Raw genomic sequence first — 18,382 nt, 5'->3', positions numbered from 1 at the left:
CGTTGGTGAGACTTCACCTGGAGTACTGCGAACAGTTTTGGTCTCCTTATATAAGGAGGGATTTACTTGCCTTAGAGGCGGTGCAACAAAGGTTCATTAGATTAATTCCTGGGATGAGAGGGTTGTCTTATGAGGAGAGGTTGAGTAGAATGGGTCGATACACTCTGGAGTTTAGAAGACTGAGAGGTGATCTCATTCAAACTTACAAGATTATGAGGGGATGTGACAGGGTAGATGCTGAGAGATTGTTTCCCCTGGCTAGAGAGTCTAGAACTAGGGGGCATAATCTCAGGATATGGGGTCGGTCATTCAAGACTGAGATGAAGAGGAATTTCTTCACGCAGTGGGTTGTGAATCTTTGGAATTCTCTACCACAGAGGGCTGTGGATGCTGAGTCATTGAATATATTCAAGGTTGAGATAGATAGATTTTTGGATTCCAGGGGAATCAAGGGATATGGGGATCAGGTGGGAAAGTGGAGTTGAGGTCAAAGATCAGCCATGATCTGATTGAATGGTAGAGCAGGCTCGAGGGGCCATATGGCCTACTCCTGCTCCTATTTCTTATTTTTTTTTATTCGTGCATGGGATGTGGGCGTCGCTGGCGAGGCCGGCATTTATTGCCCATCCCTAACTGCCCTTGAGAAGGTGGTGGTGAGCTGCCTTCTTGAACCGCTGCAGTCCGTGTGGTGAATGCTCTCCCACAGTACTGTTAGGAAGGGAGTTCCAGGATTTTGACCCAGCGACGATGAAGGAACGGCGATATATTTCCAAGTCGGGATGGTGTGTGACTTGGAGGGGAACGTGCAGGTGGTGTTGTTCCCATGTGCCTGCTGCTCTTGTCCTTCTAGGTGGTAGAGGTCGCGGGTTTGGGAGGTGCTGTCGAAGAAGCCTTGGCGAGTTGCTGCAGTGCATCCTGTGGATGGTACACACTGCAGCCACAGTGCGCCGGTGGTGAAGGGAGTGAATGTTTAGGGTGGTGGATGGGGTGCCAATCAAGCGGGCTGCTTTGTCCTGGATGGTGTCGAGCTTCTTGAGTGTTGTTGGAGCTGCACTCATCCAGACAAGTGGAGAGTATTCCATCACACTCCTGACTTGTGCCTTGTAGATGGTGGAAAGGTTTTGGGGAGACAGGAGGTGAGTCACTCACTGCAGAATACCCAGCCTCTGACCTGCTCTTGTAGCCACAGTATTTATATGGCTGGTCCAGTTAAGTTTCTGGTCAATGGTGACCCCTAGGATGTTGATGGTGGGGTATTCGGCGATGGTAATGCCGTTGAATGTCAAGGGGAGGTGGTCAGACCCTCTCTTGTAGGAGATGGTCATTGCCTGGCACTTGTCTGGCGCGAAGTTACTTGCCACTTATGAGCCCAAGCCTGGATGTTGTCCAGGTTTTGCTGCATGCGGGCTCAGACTGCTTCATTATCTGAAGGGTTGCGAATGGAACTGAACACTGTGCAATCATCAGCGAACATCCCCATTTCTGACCTTATGATGGAGGGAAGGTCATTGATGAAGCAGCTGAAGATGGTTGGGCCTAGGACACTGCCCTGAGGAACTCCTGCAGCACTGCCCTGGGGCTGAGATGATTGGCCTCCAACAACCACTGCCATCTTCCTTTGTGCTAGGTATGACTCCAGCCACTGGAGAATTTTCCCCCTGATTCCCATTGACTTCAATTTTACTAGGGCTCCTTGGTGCCATAATCGGCCAAATGCTGCCTTGATGTCAAGGGCAGTCACTCTCACCTCACCTCTGGAATTCAGCTCTTTTGTCCATGTTTGGACCAAGGCTGTAATGAGGTCTGGAGCCGAGTGGTCCTGGCAGAACCCAAACTGAGCATCGGTGAGCAGATTATTGGTGAGTAAGTGCCGCTTGATAGCACTGACGACGACACCTTCCATCACTTTGCTGATGATTGAGAGTAGACTGATGGGGCGGTAATTGGCCGGATTAGATTTGTCCTGCTTTTTGTGGACAGGACATACCTCGGCAATTTTCCACTTAGTCGGGTAGATGCCAGTGTTGTAGCTGTACTGGAACAGCTTGGCTAGAGGCGCGGCTAGTTCTGGAGCACAAGTCTTCAGCACTACAGCCAGGATGTGGTCAGGGCCCATATCCTTTGCTGTATCCAGTGCACTCAGCCGTTTCTTGATATCACGTGGAGTGATTCGAATTGGCTGAAGACTGGCTTCTGTGATGGTGGGGATATCGGGTGGAGGCCGAGATGGATCATCCACTCGGCACTTCTGGCTGAAGATGGTTGCAAACGCTTCAGCCTTGTCTTTTGCACTCACGTGCTGGACTATGCCATCATTGAGGATGGGGATGTTTGCAGAGCCTCCTCTTCCCGTTAGATTGTTTAATTGTCCACCACCATTCACGACTGGACTGTGGCAGGACTGCAGAGCTTTGATCTGATCCGTTGGTTGTGGAATCGCTTAGCTCTGTCTATAGCATGTTGCTTCCGCTGTTTAGCATGCATGTAGTCCTGAGTTGTAGCTTCACCAGCTTGGCACCTCATTTTTAGGTACACCTGGTGCTGCTCCTGGCATGCTCTTCTGCACTCCTCATTGAACCAAGGTTGATCCCCTGGCTTGTTGATAATGGTAGATTGAGGAATATGCCGGGCCATGAGGTTACAGATTGTGCTGGAATACAATTCTGCTGCTGATGGCCCACAGTGCCTCATAGATGCCCAGTTTTCAGCTGCTCGATCTGTTCTGAATCTATCCCATTTAGCACGGTGGTAGTGCCACACAACACGTTGGATGGTGTCGTCAGTGCAAAGACAGGACTTCATCTCCACGAGGACTGTGCGGTGGTCACTCCTACCAATACTGTCATGGACAGATGCATTTGCGACAGGTAGGTTGGTGAGGACGAGGTCAAGTAAGTTTTTCCCTCGTGTTGGTTCACTCACCACCTGCCGCAGGCCCAGTCTGGCGGCTCATGTCCTTCAGGACTCAGCCAGTGGTGGTGCTACTGAGCCACTCTTGGTGATGGACATTGAAGTCCCCCACCCAGAGTACTTTCTGTGCCCTTGCTACCTTCAGTGCTTCCTTCCAAGTGGTGTTCAACATGGAGGAGGACTGATTCATCAGCTGAGGGAGGGCAGTAGGTGGTAATCAGCAGGAGGTTTCCTTGCCCATGTTTGACCTGATGCCATGAGATTTCATGGGGTCCAGCGTCAATGTTGAGGACTCCCAGGGCCACTCCCTCACTGTACCGCCACCTCTGGTCGGTCTGTCCTGCTGGTGGGACAGGACATACCCAGGGATGGTGATGGAAGAGTCTGGGACGTTGGCTGAAAGGTATGATTCTGTAAGTATGGCTATGTCAGGCTGTTGCTTGACTCGTCTGTGGGACAGCTCTCCCAATTTTGGCACAAGTCCCCAGATGTTCGTGAGGAGGACCTTGCAGGGTCGACGGGGCTTGGTTTGCCTTTGTCGTGTCCGGTGCCTAGTGGTCTGATGCTGGGTGGTCTGTCCGGTTTTATTCTTATTGTGACTTTTTTTTAGCAAGACTTTTACAACTGAGTGGCTTGCTAGGCCATTTCAGAGGGCAATTAAGAATCAACCACATTGCTGTGGGTCTGGAGTCACATATGGACCAGACTGGGTAAGGACAGCAGGTTTCCTTCTCTACCAGATGGGTTTTTATGACAATCTGATAGTTTCATGGCCACCACTACTGATACGGGTATTTTAAGTCTAGATTTTATTTTAATTAATTGAATTTAAATTCCCCAGCTACCATGGCAGGATTTGAACTCATGACTCTGGATTACTAGTCCAGTAACATAACCACTATGCTACCGTACCCTATGTTCTTACGAGTCCTGATTGCTCAGAGGTAAAGCCTCCATCCTGAGCTCTCGGGCCCCAGGGGTTATTCTCAGCCTGTGTGGAGTTAGCTGATCTCAGCCCAGGTAGCGGTAAGGATGCTACAGTTGGCCATAACACTCTGGGATAGGGAAGGTAAGACCTGCCAGGATTCCTTCTCCTGAACACTATAGGCCTGCTGGAAGAGTGTGTGTGTGTGTGAGTGTGTGTGTGCATTGACATCAGGTGAGGAAAGGATCAAGCTTGGCTGTGATGGCCTGCACAGTCTGGTAGCCTGCTGTCACTGACTGTAAAGGCTCACACATGAAAACTGGCCGCTTGGGCAAGTTACCAGAAGGTGACTAGTAGCCACAAGGAGTAGTTGAGGCGAATAGCATAGATGCATTTAAGGGGAAGCTAGATAAGCACATGAGGGAGAAAGGAAAAGAAGGATATGCTGATAGGATTAAATGAAGAGGGGTGGGAGGAGGCTCATGTGGAGTATAAACACCGGCATGGAACAGTTGGGCCGAATGGCCTGCTTATGTGCTGTACATTCTATGTAATTCTATGTAGCTGTGCAACTGCGTTCGTCGAGGGAATTAATATCTTCAGGGAAGGGGAAGAAATTGGAGAGGTAAAAACACCTTGCATCGAAGGAGTGTACAAGCTTACTATATATTGACATGTTTCTTCCTGGACTGTTGTTTAACATTGGATTATACAGAGGATAATTAGACCGAGGTATATAAGATAAGAAACATTAAAAATAATGTTATTTATTTGGGACTGGCTTTGTTGAATTGAAGCAATACCCAACAGAATGCACTGATGGGGTCTATTAGCAACTGTTGTCAGGGCTCACAGTAGCCCTCTGAGACATGGCATCACTCTTTCTGTGTATATGCTTTATTTCACTTTCACCCATGTGTAACAGTTCCTTTTTGTGAAACAAACTCCATTGCACAGAGTTTCACAGTTTGTTGATTTCATACATCCAAAACTACCTTAAAACCCACAGTGGCAGAGCACTGAAATAATGCACTTTTAATCGATGCGCTTCATTTTTGTAAAGCACAGCTGCATGTGTCGGTCAAAACATTGCCTTTTTGATGAGATCAACCCATTCTAATAATGGAATAAGTGAGCTGAGCTGAGCATTACCCTGTAGCATGAGGTGTCAGCTGTGACTCAGTGGGTAGCACTCTCGCCTCTTGGTCAGAAGGTCAGAAGGGTTCAAGTCCCACTCCATAGACTTGAGCACATAATCTGGGCTGACACTTGACAGTGCAGTACTGAGGGAGTGCTGCACTGTCAGTGGCGCCGACTTTCGGATGAGATGTTAAACCGAGACCCTGTCTGCCCTCGCAGGTGGACGTAAAAGATCCCATCGCACTATTTTGAAGACGACCAGGGGAATTCTCCCCATTGTCCTGGCCAATATTTATCCCTCAACCAACATCACTAAAACAGATTTTCTGGTCATTATCACATTGCTGTCCGTGGGACCTTGCTGTGTGCAAATTGGCTGCTGTGTTTCCTACATTACAACAGTGACTACACTTCAAAAAATACTTCCTTTGTAATACAGTGCTTTGGGACACCCTGAGCTCATGAAAGGCGATGTATAAATGCGAATCTTTCTTTAACGCACACACAGACAGGGCTTCCTGTAACCTCTCATGTTAGGGCCACATTCTCTGCCCTCTCACCCACTACTGAGAGTTGTGTGACTGCCAAGATCCAGGGATAGAGTCAAGAAATAACCAGCTGTTCTGGTGCCCATGTGTAGGTTGCTGGTGCAGAAGTTATATTTTCTAAATCAATGCTGTTCCCTTAACTGGCTCATACCAAGTTCCTGTCTGCATTACATTAGCACAGGCTGTAATCCGTTTAAGGATTAATGCCTGTGTTAAAATAGCACAGACAGGAACTTGGTATAATCAAGTAATTTTGACTTTGTGCGCTAGTGTAAAACGGGTGATAACGAACTTGCAGCCTGTTTTACATCTCTCCCCATTTTTATCTGTATTGACTTCAATGTAAATAACAATCAGGAGTGATGTAAAACGGGCTGCTGATTCGTCATCACCCGTTTTACACCATCGCACAAAGTCAAAATTACCCCTTTTAAGTGGATAATATACTTCCCACAATTTACCTCGTTGACGTTCTTTGATTGTTGAACTTCCGTAATTGTGCTACTTTCTTTAAGACTTTACCTTTTTAACTGCATCCTGTAAAATTCAGACTTGGCCATGAGGACACCTTTTACAAACCAATCCACTGGAAAGGGTCATCACTAATGTTACACTGATGTTAATCACCTTTCTGTTTTGCTACATTTATTTATGGACATTTCAAGGAATTTTTTTTTTGTTCAAACAGCAATTGCTGATGACATCATTGCAGGCAACTGCCTTAGAAAGAATGATTGAGCCCAACAGCGATGGAGCAGAATCAATATCGAAATCTAATGTTTAACCCAGGGGTACTTCGGGAATGTTAACTACTGTTTTGCACTGCTGGGAGTAACTCCTCCAAATCAGTTCCCTCAATATTATCGGTTCATACTCCTGTGACTCAGCCAACGTTGTCTACCTCATACGTTGCAGGAAAGGATGCCCCAGAGCATGGTACATTGGCGAGACCATGCAGACGCTGCGACAACGGATGAACGGACACCGCGCAACAATCGCCAAACAGGAGGGTTCCCTCCCAGTCGGGGAACACTTCAGCAGTCATGGACATTCATCCACCGACCTTCGGGTAAGCGTACTCCAAGGCGGCCTTCGAGACACACGACAACGCAAAATCGTCGAGCAGAAATTGATAGCCAAGTTCCGCACCCATGAGGACGGCCTCAACCGGGATCTTGGGTTCATGTCACGCTACACGTTACCCCACCAGCGAACAAATGTTATCTGTTTTTAATATAATGGGTCATTTGCTGGCTCTCTCTGCCTTCCGGATGTTTCTGCCTCTCTCTGTGTTTTTTTTTCTCTGTTTTTTTTCCCTGTTTGTTTTTTTGTTGAATGTGTATTCGGAGGTTCTGCAGGTAACACCTCTCTGTCTGAACACGGTGATTGCCTTGGCAACGGGCAGTTGCAGGGGCAGTCTGTAAACACCATGTATTATTGTTCAATATGTATAAATGCGTAGGCTTCAAGGAGATCTTGAAACATTTGCCTGAGGAAGGAGAAAATCTCCGAAAGCTTGTGAATTTAAAATAAAATTGCTGGACTATAACTTGGTGTTGTAAAATTGTTTACAATTCTCAATATTATCAACAGTTCTTTTCCAAACAAAAATTTACAAATGGATGGGAAATGTAATAATTTCCTTGTAATTTTGATTTTAAAAAAAGGATTGGAGGCTTGGCAGATGAATACACTGCCCTCCAGGACTCAACTTCAAATCCAGTCCGCACAAATGGCACAAAAGCTTTTTCTCCTCTACGGTTCCGAGGGTTCCAATCTCACACAAGAGAGGCTCCGGGACATGAAAAAACTCCTGCTGCTCCAGAAGGGGGAGCTGTTTTAAGGTTGGGATTAAGGTATGTTGTTGAGATGGAGTAGAGGGAGCTTTACTCTGGATCTGGCCTGTTGCAGCCTGACCTGGAAGTGCTCAATACTGTCACTGAGTCCTAAAAGTTGGAAAATGCTCCATTCCCCAGCAATGACATCTCTCAAACAAACTAATTCACCAAAAAAAAACATGTAAGGCGATGGGTACTGATGGGAAAGTATTTAAAAGTCTCTAGTTTGTTAGACGAGGATGCATCAGTTTGAGACAATAAGATTCAAAGCATTAAGGAAAATATTAGTTAGTGATAACCATTTATCACCACAAGACACACATCTAATTCAGTCGAGTCTGGTGAATTAGTTGCACCCTATATAGAGAAGGAATTAACACATACATAAATGTGAAACTTAGGTACCAAATTTTACAGCAGTCACTTCCTATTCATACATCGGCTCCAATTATGCGAAAACCTGGTAAGTGAATATTTCTGTTAACTGAATAGAAATTTTGGGGTAAGGGTTTCCGCCAGATTGTAATCCGGCTGAACCAACGCAAAAGATCGCGGAAAATCAAGCGTAAGTTACGACAAGCGTAAATCGAGTTTCCCCGATCTTTAACGCTGATTCAAAAATCACTGCACCCGAAGCCGGCCCTGCCCACAAAACTGGCCACGCCCCCAGATCGAAATAACGAGGGTGCTGAGATTCCACCGATTGCGACCGTTCGAGGAGGGTCTTCAAATTAAGTTCGTTTTCTTAGGCACACAGGCGCTAGTAGGCATGTTTTAAATGTTTTTACATATTAAAAACTATTTAATTTACTAAGAAACTGACTACTCTACATTAATGAAACTAGCAAATGGGTCCGTATAGTTTTTTTTTAAGTCATTTTCAGTGATTTAAAATCAGGTTATTTACAGATGGAAGACTGGTCACACTTATTAAAAATTCCTATAGTTTGTAATAAACCCATTTTCAGCTGTATTAATAAAACGGCACCAGGTTACCACTCTTAAATACATCAAGGAATATTTTTAAATGCAAAAAGAAAAGAAACGATTACGTCCTATTATGCTGACCAGTTGCACTGGTTCACGGAAGATTTTATGTTTGTGATTATGCAAATACATTTTAGGGGAAACTTGAACTGTAACCCAATCAGCGGCGTTTCAAACACAATCTGCGCCCAATTTGCTGATTGCGTCCAAAGTTGGAACCTCTACCCCTAATATGTAAAATCATTTTCGATTTACACCCATTGGGCTCGGTATTAGCAGGGCGGCGGGTTCTCAGTGGGGGGTCGACTGGGCGCGTGGGTAACGCGCCCGGTGAAATCAGTGTGCTCCGCACGCAATCGCAGGCTAATTGGAGCCACTTACCTGTGCTTCCGGGTTTCCCACTGCTGAGCTGCGCAGCGGGCGGACTGCACATGCGCAGCAAGGTCTGTCAGCTGGAGGAGCCCTATTTAAAGGGGCAGTCCTCCACTGATTGATGCTGTAGAAAATAGGAGAAATTACAGCATGGAGCAGCCCAGGGGGAAGGCTGCTCCCAGGTTTAATGATGCCTCACTCCAGGTATCATTGGGTGGGGTGAGGAGGAGGGGGAGGACAGAGATCTTCCCCCCGGCAGGCGGGAGGAAGCGGCCTGCCTCTGCCACCAAGAAGGCCTGGCTCGAGGTGGCAGAGGAGGTCACCAGCACCACCAACATATCGCCCACCTGCATACAGTGCAGGAGGCGCTGCAATGACCTAAGTAGGTCAGCCGAAGTGAGTAAACTTATTCATTCCCCTACACTCCGTCTGCCACATCACCGCCCCCACCCCACATCTCCTTCTGCACTGCCAACACTATTCTATCACATCACCCCTCATACCCACTCAAAGCTCATCCTCATCTTACCTGCACTTACTCACCTCGCCAGTACTCATCCCACCACTACCACTCAACCCAATCCTCATACAATCTCATGGCTCTATCTCATACTCACCCTCTCATGCATCTCTTTCACAGTCAGCCTCACTCAACCTGCCACTATCTGTGCTGCACCCACAGGGTATGCATCACATATGTGCAGTAGGAAGCGTAAGGCAAACGTGTCGTGAGCATGAAGGGGATGCACAAGGGTGTCTGAGGGTTTGTCATAGTGTTTACCTATATTTAATTTCTGATCAACTCACATTACATATTATATTGTCACCACTACTGCCACGTCTTTGCGAATCTTGTCTGGTTTGTGCAATAATGCCCTTTCCTGAGGATCACTATGAAGACCCACACCTGATGCCACCCATTGTGTCACTGTAGAGTGGGTGTAGGTGTATTTGCAGGGCTCTTTTGTGCAGACGACTGAGAGACGTCGGCGATGTCCCCGGTGGCACCCTGGAAGGATGTGGAGGAGAAGTTGTTGAGGGCAGTGGTGACTTTGACAGCAACAGGTAAGAAGATAGTGCTCGGGCCAGCCGGGAGCAGCTCGGCATGAAGGAGGCTGCAGATGTCCACGACTACATGTCCACGGAAGTTGAGCCTCAGTCTGTGGACCCTGTGGCGAGGGTAGTGCCCTCTGCGAAGCATCTCTCTCTGCAGTCTCTCCCTCCTGCTGTGCAGGTGGATGTGTCACAGCACTCTGTTGTGGAGCTCCACGTGTCAGAGGTGGACGGCGTGGACGGCGAGGCTGGTGAAGCTGTTTGTCCTCCGAGGAGGTCATGACTGCAGCTATGGCGGCCCCCATCCAGAAGATGTACATTTGAGGGGGTCTGCAAGGTAGGTAAATGTGTCTGGTCTCCGGGGTAAGTGTGCAAGTTTATGCATTTGATTATTAGGAGGATGGTGGTGGAGGCCAAACTTTGTCCAAAGTGACAGAGTGGCCTCCTGCAATGAGTGAGGGTCTCCCCCCAACACCTGTCAAATGGACCTTTGCAGCTGCCACAGGCTGATGGCTGCAACACGTCCATTTGAACTGGGAGTGTTTCCCCCAGTACGGGAAACAGTCTCAGTTAATTTCAAAATCCCAGCCCTCCTAAAATATCAGGTCAATCAGGTCTGTAAACAACCTGAAATACCTGCTCAAGTACTTTAATTTGCACCAAGCTGGCGGGAGTCCCACATGCGGGGGCTGCGTGCGCATGTGAGCATGTCACTGGGGAACCCGGAAGTGGGCGGGTTTGAGCCGGGCTCCGGACCTGCCCCGGGAGTCCCGGATTTTCGCAGTCCCCCCGCCACGAACGCACCCGATTGCGGGTGCGAAAATCGAGCCCATTGTGTTCACTATTGAAAAATCGCTCATTTTAATTTTAAACTCCTGTTAAGTGATTTTATTTTTACCAAGTCTACAGTTCCAGCTATTACATCGTCTGTGTAATGTGTTATTCTGTTATTTCAACCAAATTACAGCCTAGCTGTGAGATACAACTCAGAAAATCTGTCATTGCAACAAAAAGTCTATGGGAAATTATGTAATGCAAACTAATATTTTACTTGGAATTCTTGACAAGTGAATTTTCCTGAAAGAGGGATAAAATGTAGCAAAAAATTTATTAATTATAGCATCTCCTTTCTTTCTGACAGCTGACTAATTTATCATTAGGTTTATATTAACTGCAGTTAATTGGAAATTCGTACATACAATGCCACTTGTATATACAACGTGGTTTTGGTGATATATTCTCAAGCTTATGGCATTTGCAGGTCACCTTGGTCTTGATTAGGCGTCACACTGTTTAATCAGTTCTGTGTTTTTATTCATACATGCAAGCCTTGTCATAGAAACACCCCCTGCAAAGTGGGTAAAATGTTCCATTTATCTAACTGTTCCTATTGAAGAAAACACGGCAAAATGTGCAGAAATTGAAATGGAGCTGGAACAAACAGCCCCTTTAAAGCGACTCTCACCACTGCTGCCTCTTTTTGCCACATTTCTTCTCACCTCCTCTCCTGAACATTCGTAGAGTAGAAAGCAGAAATTTCAGCAAAGAAGAGGGTAGATTTGGACTTTGTGCGGTAGTGTAAAACAGGTGATAGTGAATCGGCAGCCCATTTTACAACTCTCCCCATTTTTATTTCCATTGTCTTCAATGGAACAAAGTCAAAATCTACCCCAAGTGTTAATTGTATCCATGTGATTTATATCACTTAGTGTTAACTGTATTCAGGCGGTGCGTATCAATTGGGAACTCTCTTGTATCCGTTTATAAGAGAGCTGATGTAGGGTGTGGGATGGGTGTAAATGTGGAGCTCTGTGAATAAAGGCTTGGAAGCAACTGAAGACTAGGCTCTAGTATTCTATCCTTCACCCCTTGGCTATCCAATTTATAACACCAAGCAGTCTAATTGACCCATCGGGCCTGTGGCCCTGCTAGCTATACATTGGGCTATCACGTTATTATCTACTCTAATCCCACTTCCTTGCTTTTTCACTGTACCCTTTAATAGCTTTCCTCTTCAATTTCCTCTTAAATGTTGTGATTGACTCAGCTTCAGGAGCCACTTGCAGTAATACATTCCATGCCCTGTAGAACCCCGCGTAACCGATTTGAATTTACAGATATACACACAGGTTAGGCTAAATGAGAAAGTGTGTAGATATCAAGGTCTTTAACCACTGCACCACCACCATTTGCATCACATGTCAAAACTATCACTGAACTGATACTCATTCATTATTGCCTGAGTACATCTCACCTGAGGATTAAGTTGGAAAGTATCTGGCCGAGATCAGGCGAGCAGTTCAGACCAGGAACTGAACCTGGAATCTTTTGGTCTGTAGGTCTAAGTACCAGACCACATGGTGCATCCCCTACTCAGCCCTTGAGAGAGCCATATGTGCACACCCTCAAGCTCAAAATGCTATGGCAAGTACAAAGCTGAGGCAGGAATCAAAACCATTTTTAAACACTGCATATTCAACAGATATTAATGAGCTCTTTAAAAGACAGTCAGCAAATGGTAATTTAGCACAGCAGGCCAATTCTCACATCCTCATGTTCTCTTTCATTTGTCTGATGACAGTACATTTTTTCTCTACTGACATCACTACTAGTGAAGCCGTAATAATAACCTGATGTTTTGATTAGTGTTTGCTCATCGTATCTAACATTGAAAATATGACCTCATGAATAACCATGATAGTCTGATCTTCAGGTGTATTTGACTAGCAACAATGGGTGTTGTGTGCAGTGGTTTTTGTTTTGGTCTATTCTTGTCAGTGAATCCTTTAATTTAGACAGTACACCGACGACAGATATAAGCTTGTTCAAACTCGCTGGCCATAGATCAAATGAGTTTTGCTAGTTCCCAGCAAAGCACCTGAGTGGCTGTATCAAGGTAGTGGAGTATCATGGGTATGGAAGGGGGATGGTCTTGGAAGTGTTGCTAGCAGCAACTATACCTCAAGTTGACTAAGCATGAAGCAATAATGGTACCAAAATCATACAGTAGTTCAGGCGTTACTAATGAGGTTGTATTCAGGTGAGAGTCTTGGAGGTGGTGGGGGGGGGGGGGGGAGGAAGGCAGGGAAATAAAGGCAGTTTTAAAAATAAAACCACCCTGTTACATTACTTACCATCACAGCCTGTTCCCTCTGAATTTAATTCATATCCAGTATCACAGCGACAAAGGAAGGAACCATAGGTGTTGATGCACTGCTGACCACAAGGACTCTCTCCAGAACATTCGTCGACATCTGCAGCATGGAGATACAGAATCAAAAGAATATCAGTGTTAGTGCAGCGAGTCACTTGTTATAGCATAATATATAAAATGTCCTTTATCTTCTTCTGAAAATCATGTCCTAGTGAACTGTAGGTGACATCAAAGAGTTAATGTCAAAGATCAATGCACCAACCTATAAGAGGTCATGGGGAGAACACAATATGCAACCAGCAAGGAGGGCAGCATTAATAATAAACACATGGCTCATTTCAAGTGCAGGAGATGAAATGAAAACACAGTCTTGATTCAAAGGTAAGGGAAAGATTTGTAAAATCAATAGAAACAGCTATATTAAAAAAAAATGTGACACAGCACAGTGATCAGAACATCTGCCCAAAGCAGTCAGGCAGTTCAAAGGTCACAACCTGACATGACCCATCATGCCACAGGATCAAGTTTAGAACAATTTACATCATATAGAATGAATGTGCATTGCAGGTGAAGATCTCCCCAGCGGAGACCTTCCTGTCCTGTCCAGTGAGTAGGTGGAGCTCCCAGCAGAGACCCTCCTGTCCTGTCCAGTGAGTAGGTGGAGCTCCCAGCAGAGACCCTCCTGTCCTGTCCAGTGAGTAGGTGGAGCTCCCAGCAGAGACCCTCCTGTCCTGTCCAGTGAGTAGGAGGAGCTCCCAGCAGAGACCCTCCTGTCCTGTCCAGTGAGTAGGTGGAGCTCCCAGCGGAGACCCTCCTGTCCTGTCCAGTGAGTAGGTGGAGCTCCCAGCGGAGACCCTCCTGTCCTGTCCAGTGAGTAGGTGGAGCTCCCAGCGGAGACCCTCCTGTCCTGTCCAGTGAGTAGGTGGAGCTCTCCAGCAGAGACCCTCCTGACCTGTCCAGTGAGTAGGTGGAGCTCCGAGCGGAGACCCTCCTGTCCTGTCCGGTGAGTAGGTGGAGCTCCCAGCAGAGACCCTCCTGTCCTGTCCAGTGAGTAGGTGGAGCTCCCAGCAGAGACCCTCCTGTCCTGTCCAGTGAGTAGGAGGAGCTCCCAGCAGAGACCCTCCTGTCCTGTCCAGTGAGTAGGTGGAGCTCCCAGCGGAGACCCTCCTGTCCTGTCCAGTGAGTAGGTGGAGCTCCCAGCGGAGACCCTCCTGTCCTGTCCAGTGAGTAGGTGGAGCTCCCAGCGGAGACCCTCCTGTCCTGTCCAGTGAGTAGGTGGAGCTCCCAGCGGAGACCCTCCTGTCCTGTCCAGTGAATAGGTGGAGCTCCGAGCGGAGACCCTCCTGTCCTGTCCAGTGAGTAGGTGGAGCTCTCCAGCAGAGACCCTCCTGTCCTGTCCAGTGAGTAGGTGGAGCTCCGAGCGGAGACCCTCCTGTCCTGTCCGGTGAGTAGGTGGAGCTCCCAGCGGAGACCCTCCTGTCCTGTCCAGTGAGTAGGTGGAGCTCTCCAGCAGAGACCCTCCTGACCTGTCCAGTGAGTGGGTGGAGCTCTCCAGTGGAGATCTTCCTGTCCTGTCCAGTGAGTAGGCAGAGCTCCCAGCGGAGACCCTCCTGTCCTGTCCAGTGAGTGGGTGGAGCACCCCGCGGAGACCCTCCTGTCCTGTCCGGTGAGTAGATGGAGCTCCCAGCGGAGATCCTCCTGTCCTGTCCAGTGAGTAGGAGGAGCTCTCCAGCGCAGACCCTCCTGTCCTGTCCAGTGAGTAGGTGGAGCTCCCAGCGGAGACCCTCCTGTCCTGTCCAGTGAGTAGGTGGAGCTCCCAGCGGAGACCCTCCTGTCCTGTCCAGTGAATAGGTGGAGCTCCGAGCGGAGACCCTCCTGTCCTGTCCAGTGAGTAGGTGGAGCTCTCCAGCAGAGACCCTCCTGACCTGTCCAGTGAGTAGGTGGAGCTCCGAGCGGAGACCCTCCTGTCCTGTCCGGTGAGTAGGTGGAGCTCCCAGCGGAGACCCTCCTGTCCTGTCCAGTGAGTAGGTGGAGCTCTCCAGCAGAGACCCTCCTGACCTGTCCAGTGAGTGGGTGGAGCTCTCCAGTGGAGATCTTCCTGTCCTGTCCAGTGAGTAGGCAGAGCTCCCAGCGGAGACTCTCCTGTCCTGTCCAGTGAGTGGGTGGAGCACCCCGCGGAGACCCTCCTGTCCTGTCCGGTGAGTAGATGGAGCTCCCAGCGGAGATCCTCCTGTCCTGTCCAGTGAGTAGGAGGAGCTCTCCAGCGCAGACCCTCCTGTCCTGTCCAGTGAGTAGGTGGAGCTCCCAGCGGAGACCCTCCTGTCCTGTCCGGTGAGTAGGAGGAGCTCTCCAGCGCAGACCCTCCTGTCCTGTCCAGTGAGTAGGAGGAGCTCTCCAGCGCAGACCCTCCTGTCCTGTCCAGTGAGTAGGAGGAGCTCTCCAGCGGAGACCCTCCTGTCCTGTCCGGTGAGTAGGAGGAGCTCTCCAGCGCAGACCCTCCTGTCCTGTCCAGTGAGTAGGAGGAGCTCTCCAGCGCAGACCCTCCTGTCCTGTCCAGTGAGTAGGAGGAGCTCTCCAGCAGAGACCCTCCTGACCGGTCATGCAACCTAAAAGAAGGATTGGCAAAGAACATTGTGTAGCTCGATGATGATCTATGATCAAGTGTGAAATGGTAACCTGATTATTCAAGAAACTTAAGATAAATGAATCTCTAGATGTCAATAATCTTAACAGAGAGTTACTGAAAACACCTATCGTAATGGGGCAAGGATAGTATCAGTATCACCCAGTCCTGTGATTAATGCTTCACTCCCCTGCTAGATTCAGCCTGCTATAGGGGAAGGGCAAAGTATCAGCCTAAAGATGAATACAAATAAGACCATGTTGTGGAAGGAGTTGATCTGTGTCAGCTAGCGGTACCTAACAGGAAGTGGTGTCTGACTCTGTCTACCTGGGCAGTAACGTTTCTCAAAATGGCAGAATGAATGGGTGTGGGGGAGCTAACCCATCAGATTCACACTCAGCTGAGGCTGAGGACTACTTCATAGAATCATAGAAGTTACAACATGGAAACAGGCCCTTCGGCCCAACATGTCCATGTCGCCCAGTTTATACCACTAAGCTAGTCCCAATTGCCTGCACTTGGCCCATATCCCTCTATACCCATCTTACCCATGTAACTGTCCAAATGCTTTTTAAAAGACAAAATTGTACCCGCCTCTACTACTGCCTCTGGCAGCTTATTCCAGACACTCACCACCCTTTGAGTGAAAAAATTGCCCCTCTGGACCCTTTTGTATCTCTCCCCTCTCACCTTAAATCTATGCCCCCTCGTTATAGACTCCCCTACCTTTGGGAAAAGATTTTGACTATCGACCTTATCTATGCCCCTCATTATTTTATAGACTTCTATAAGATCACCCCTTAACCTCCTACTCTCCAGGGAAAAAAGTCCCAGTCTGTCTAACCTCTCCCTGTAAGTCAAACCATCAAGTCCCGGTAGCATCCTAGTAAATCTTTTCTGCACTCTTTCTAGTTTAATAATATCCTTTCTATAATAGGGTGACCAGAACTGTACACAGTATTCCAAGTGTGGCCTCACCAATGCCCTGTACAACTTCAACAAGACATCCCAACTCCTGCATTCAATGTTCTGACCAATGAAACCAAGCATGCCGAATGCCTTCTTCACCACCCTATCCACCTGTGACTCCACTTTCAAGGAGCTATGAATCTGTACTCCTAGATCTCTTTGTTCTATAACTCTCCCCAACGCCCTACCATTAACGGAGTAGGTCCTGGCCCGATTCGATCTACCAAAATTCATCACCTCACATTTATCTAAATTAAACTCCATCTGCCATTCATCGGCCCACTGGCCCAATTGATCAAGATCCCGTTGCAATCCCAGATAACCTTCTTCACTGTCCACAATGCCACCAATCTTGGTGTCATCTGCAAACTTACTAACCATGCCTCCTAAATTCTCATCCAAATCATTAATATAAATAACAAATAACAGCGGACCCAGCACCGATCCCTGAGGCACACCGCTGGACACAGGCATCCAGTTTGAAAAACAACCCTCTACAACCACCCTCTGTCTTCTGTCGTCAAACCAATTTTGTATCCAATTGGCTACCTCACCTTGGATCCCATGAGATTTAACCTTATGTAACAACCTACCATGCGGTACCTTGTCAAATGCTTTGCTGAAGTCCATGTAGACCACGTCTACTGCACAGCCCTCATCTATCTTCTTGGTTACCCCTTCAAAAAACTCAATCAAATTCGTGAGACATGATTTTCCTCTCACAAAACCATGCTGACTGTTCCTAATTAGTCCCTGCCTCTCCAAATGCCTGTAGATCCTGTCCCTCAGAATACCCTCTAACAACTTACCCACTACAGATGTCAGGCTCACTGGTCTGTAGTTCCCAGGCTTTTCCCTGCCGCCCTTCTTAAACAAAGGCACAACATTTGCTACCCTCCAATCTTCAGGCACCTCACCTGTAGCGGTGGATGATTCAAATATCTCTGCTAGGGGACCCGCAATTCAGTAGGGTGCACACGCGTTTCGTTTACAGTAGTAAGACATGAGGGCTAACAATGGCAGACTGGCTGTTTCTGACATCTACATAAACTGAGATATATAGATTTCAGTAGCAAGATCTATACTTTACACGTCCAAAGAATGGATGCTGACAATTAAACTAACAATTGGTCCGTGGTTGGAGTACCGTTTTCTGTTTTGGACACTCTGCTTACAAAATTATGTAGAATTCTAAAGGGGGTGCAGGAACGGAGAGACCTGGGGGTATATGTGCACAGATCGTTGAAGGTGGCAGGGCAGTTTGAGAAAGCGATTAAAAAAGCATACGGATTCTGGGCTTTATAAATAGAGGCATAGAGTACAAAAGCAAGGAGGTTACGATGAATCTTTATAAAACACTGGTTTGGCCACAACTGGAGTACTGTGTCCAATTCTGGGCACCGCACTTTAGGAAGGATGTGAAGGCCTTGGAGAGGGTGCAGAAAAGATTTACCAGAATGGTTCCAGGGATGAGGGACTTCAGTTATGTGGATAGACTGGAGAAGCTGGGATTGTTCTCCTTAGAACAGAGAAGGTTGAGAGGAGATTTGATAGAGATATTCAAAATCATGAAGGGTCTAGAAAGAGTAGATAGAGAGAAACTGTTCCCATTGGCAGAAGGGTCGAGAACCAAAGGATACAGAGTTAAGATGAATGGCAAAAGAACCAAAGGCGACAGTGAGTGGTTATTATCTGGAATGCGCTGCCTAAAAGGGTGGTGGAGGCAGATTCAATTGTGGCTTTCAAAAGGGAACTGGATAGGTACTTGAAAGAAAAAAATTTGCAAGGCTACGGGGATAGGGCGGGGGAGTGGGACTAGCTGGATTGCTCTTGCAGAGACCCGGCATGGACTCGACCGGCCGA

At 47.6% G+C, this 18,382-nt stretch overlaps 1 protein-coding gene across 1 annotated transcript in view; it reads right to left on the bottom strand.

Moving 5' to 3' along the window:
* The window catches only part of fbln5 (fibulin 5), a 105,415-nt gene that overhangs the window by 19,655 nt on the left and 67,378 nt on the right, over positions 1 to 18,382 (bottom strand). The window contains exon 7 of the mRNA XM_067991980.1: positions 12,908 to 13,027. Coding sequence (XP_067848081.1) covers positions 12,908 to 13,027 — 120 coding nt within the window. The remainder of the gene's footprint in view (positions 1 to 12,907; positions 13,028 to 18,382) is intronic.

Source organism: Heptranchias perlo, chromosome 10 (assembly GCF_035084215.1).
Source record: "Heptranchias perlo isolate sHepPer1 chromosome 10, sHepPer1.hap1, whole genome shotgun sequence".
Lineage (NCBI taxonomy): Eukaryota > Metazoa > Chordata > Chondrichthyes > Hexanchiformes > Hexanchidae > Heptranchias > Heptranchias perlo.
This window is presented reverse-complemented; position numbering and strand designations above follow the sequence as displayed.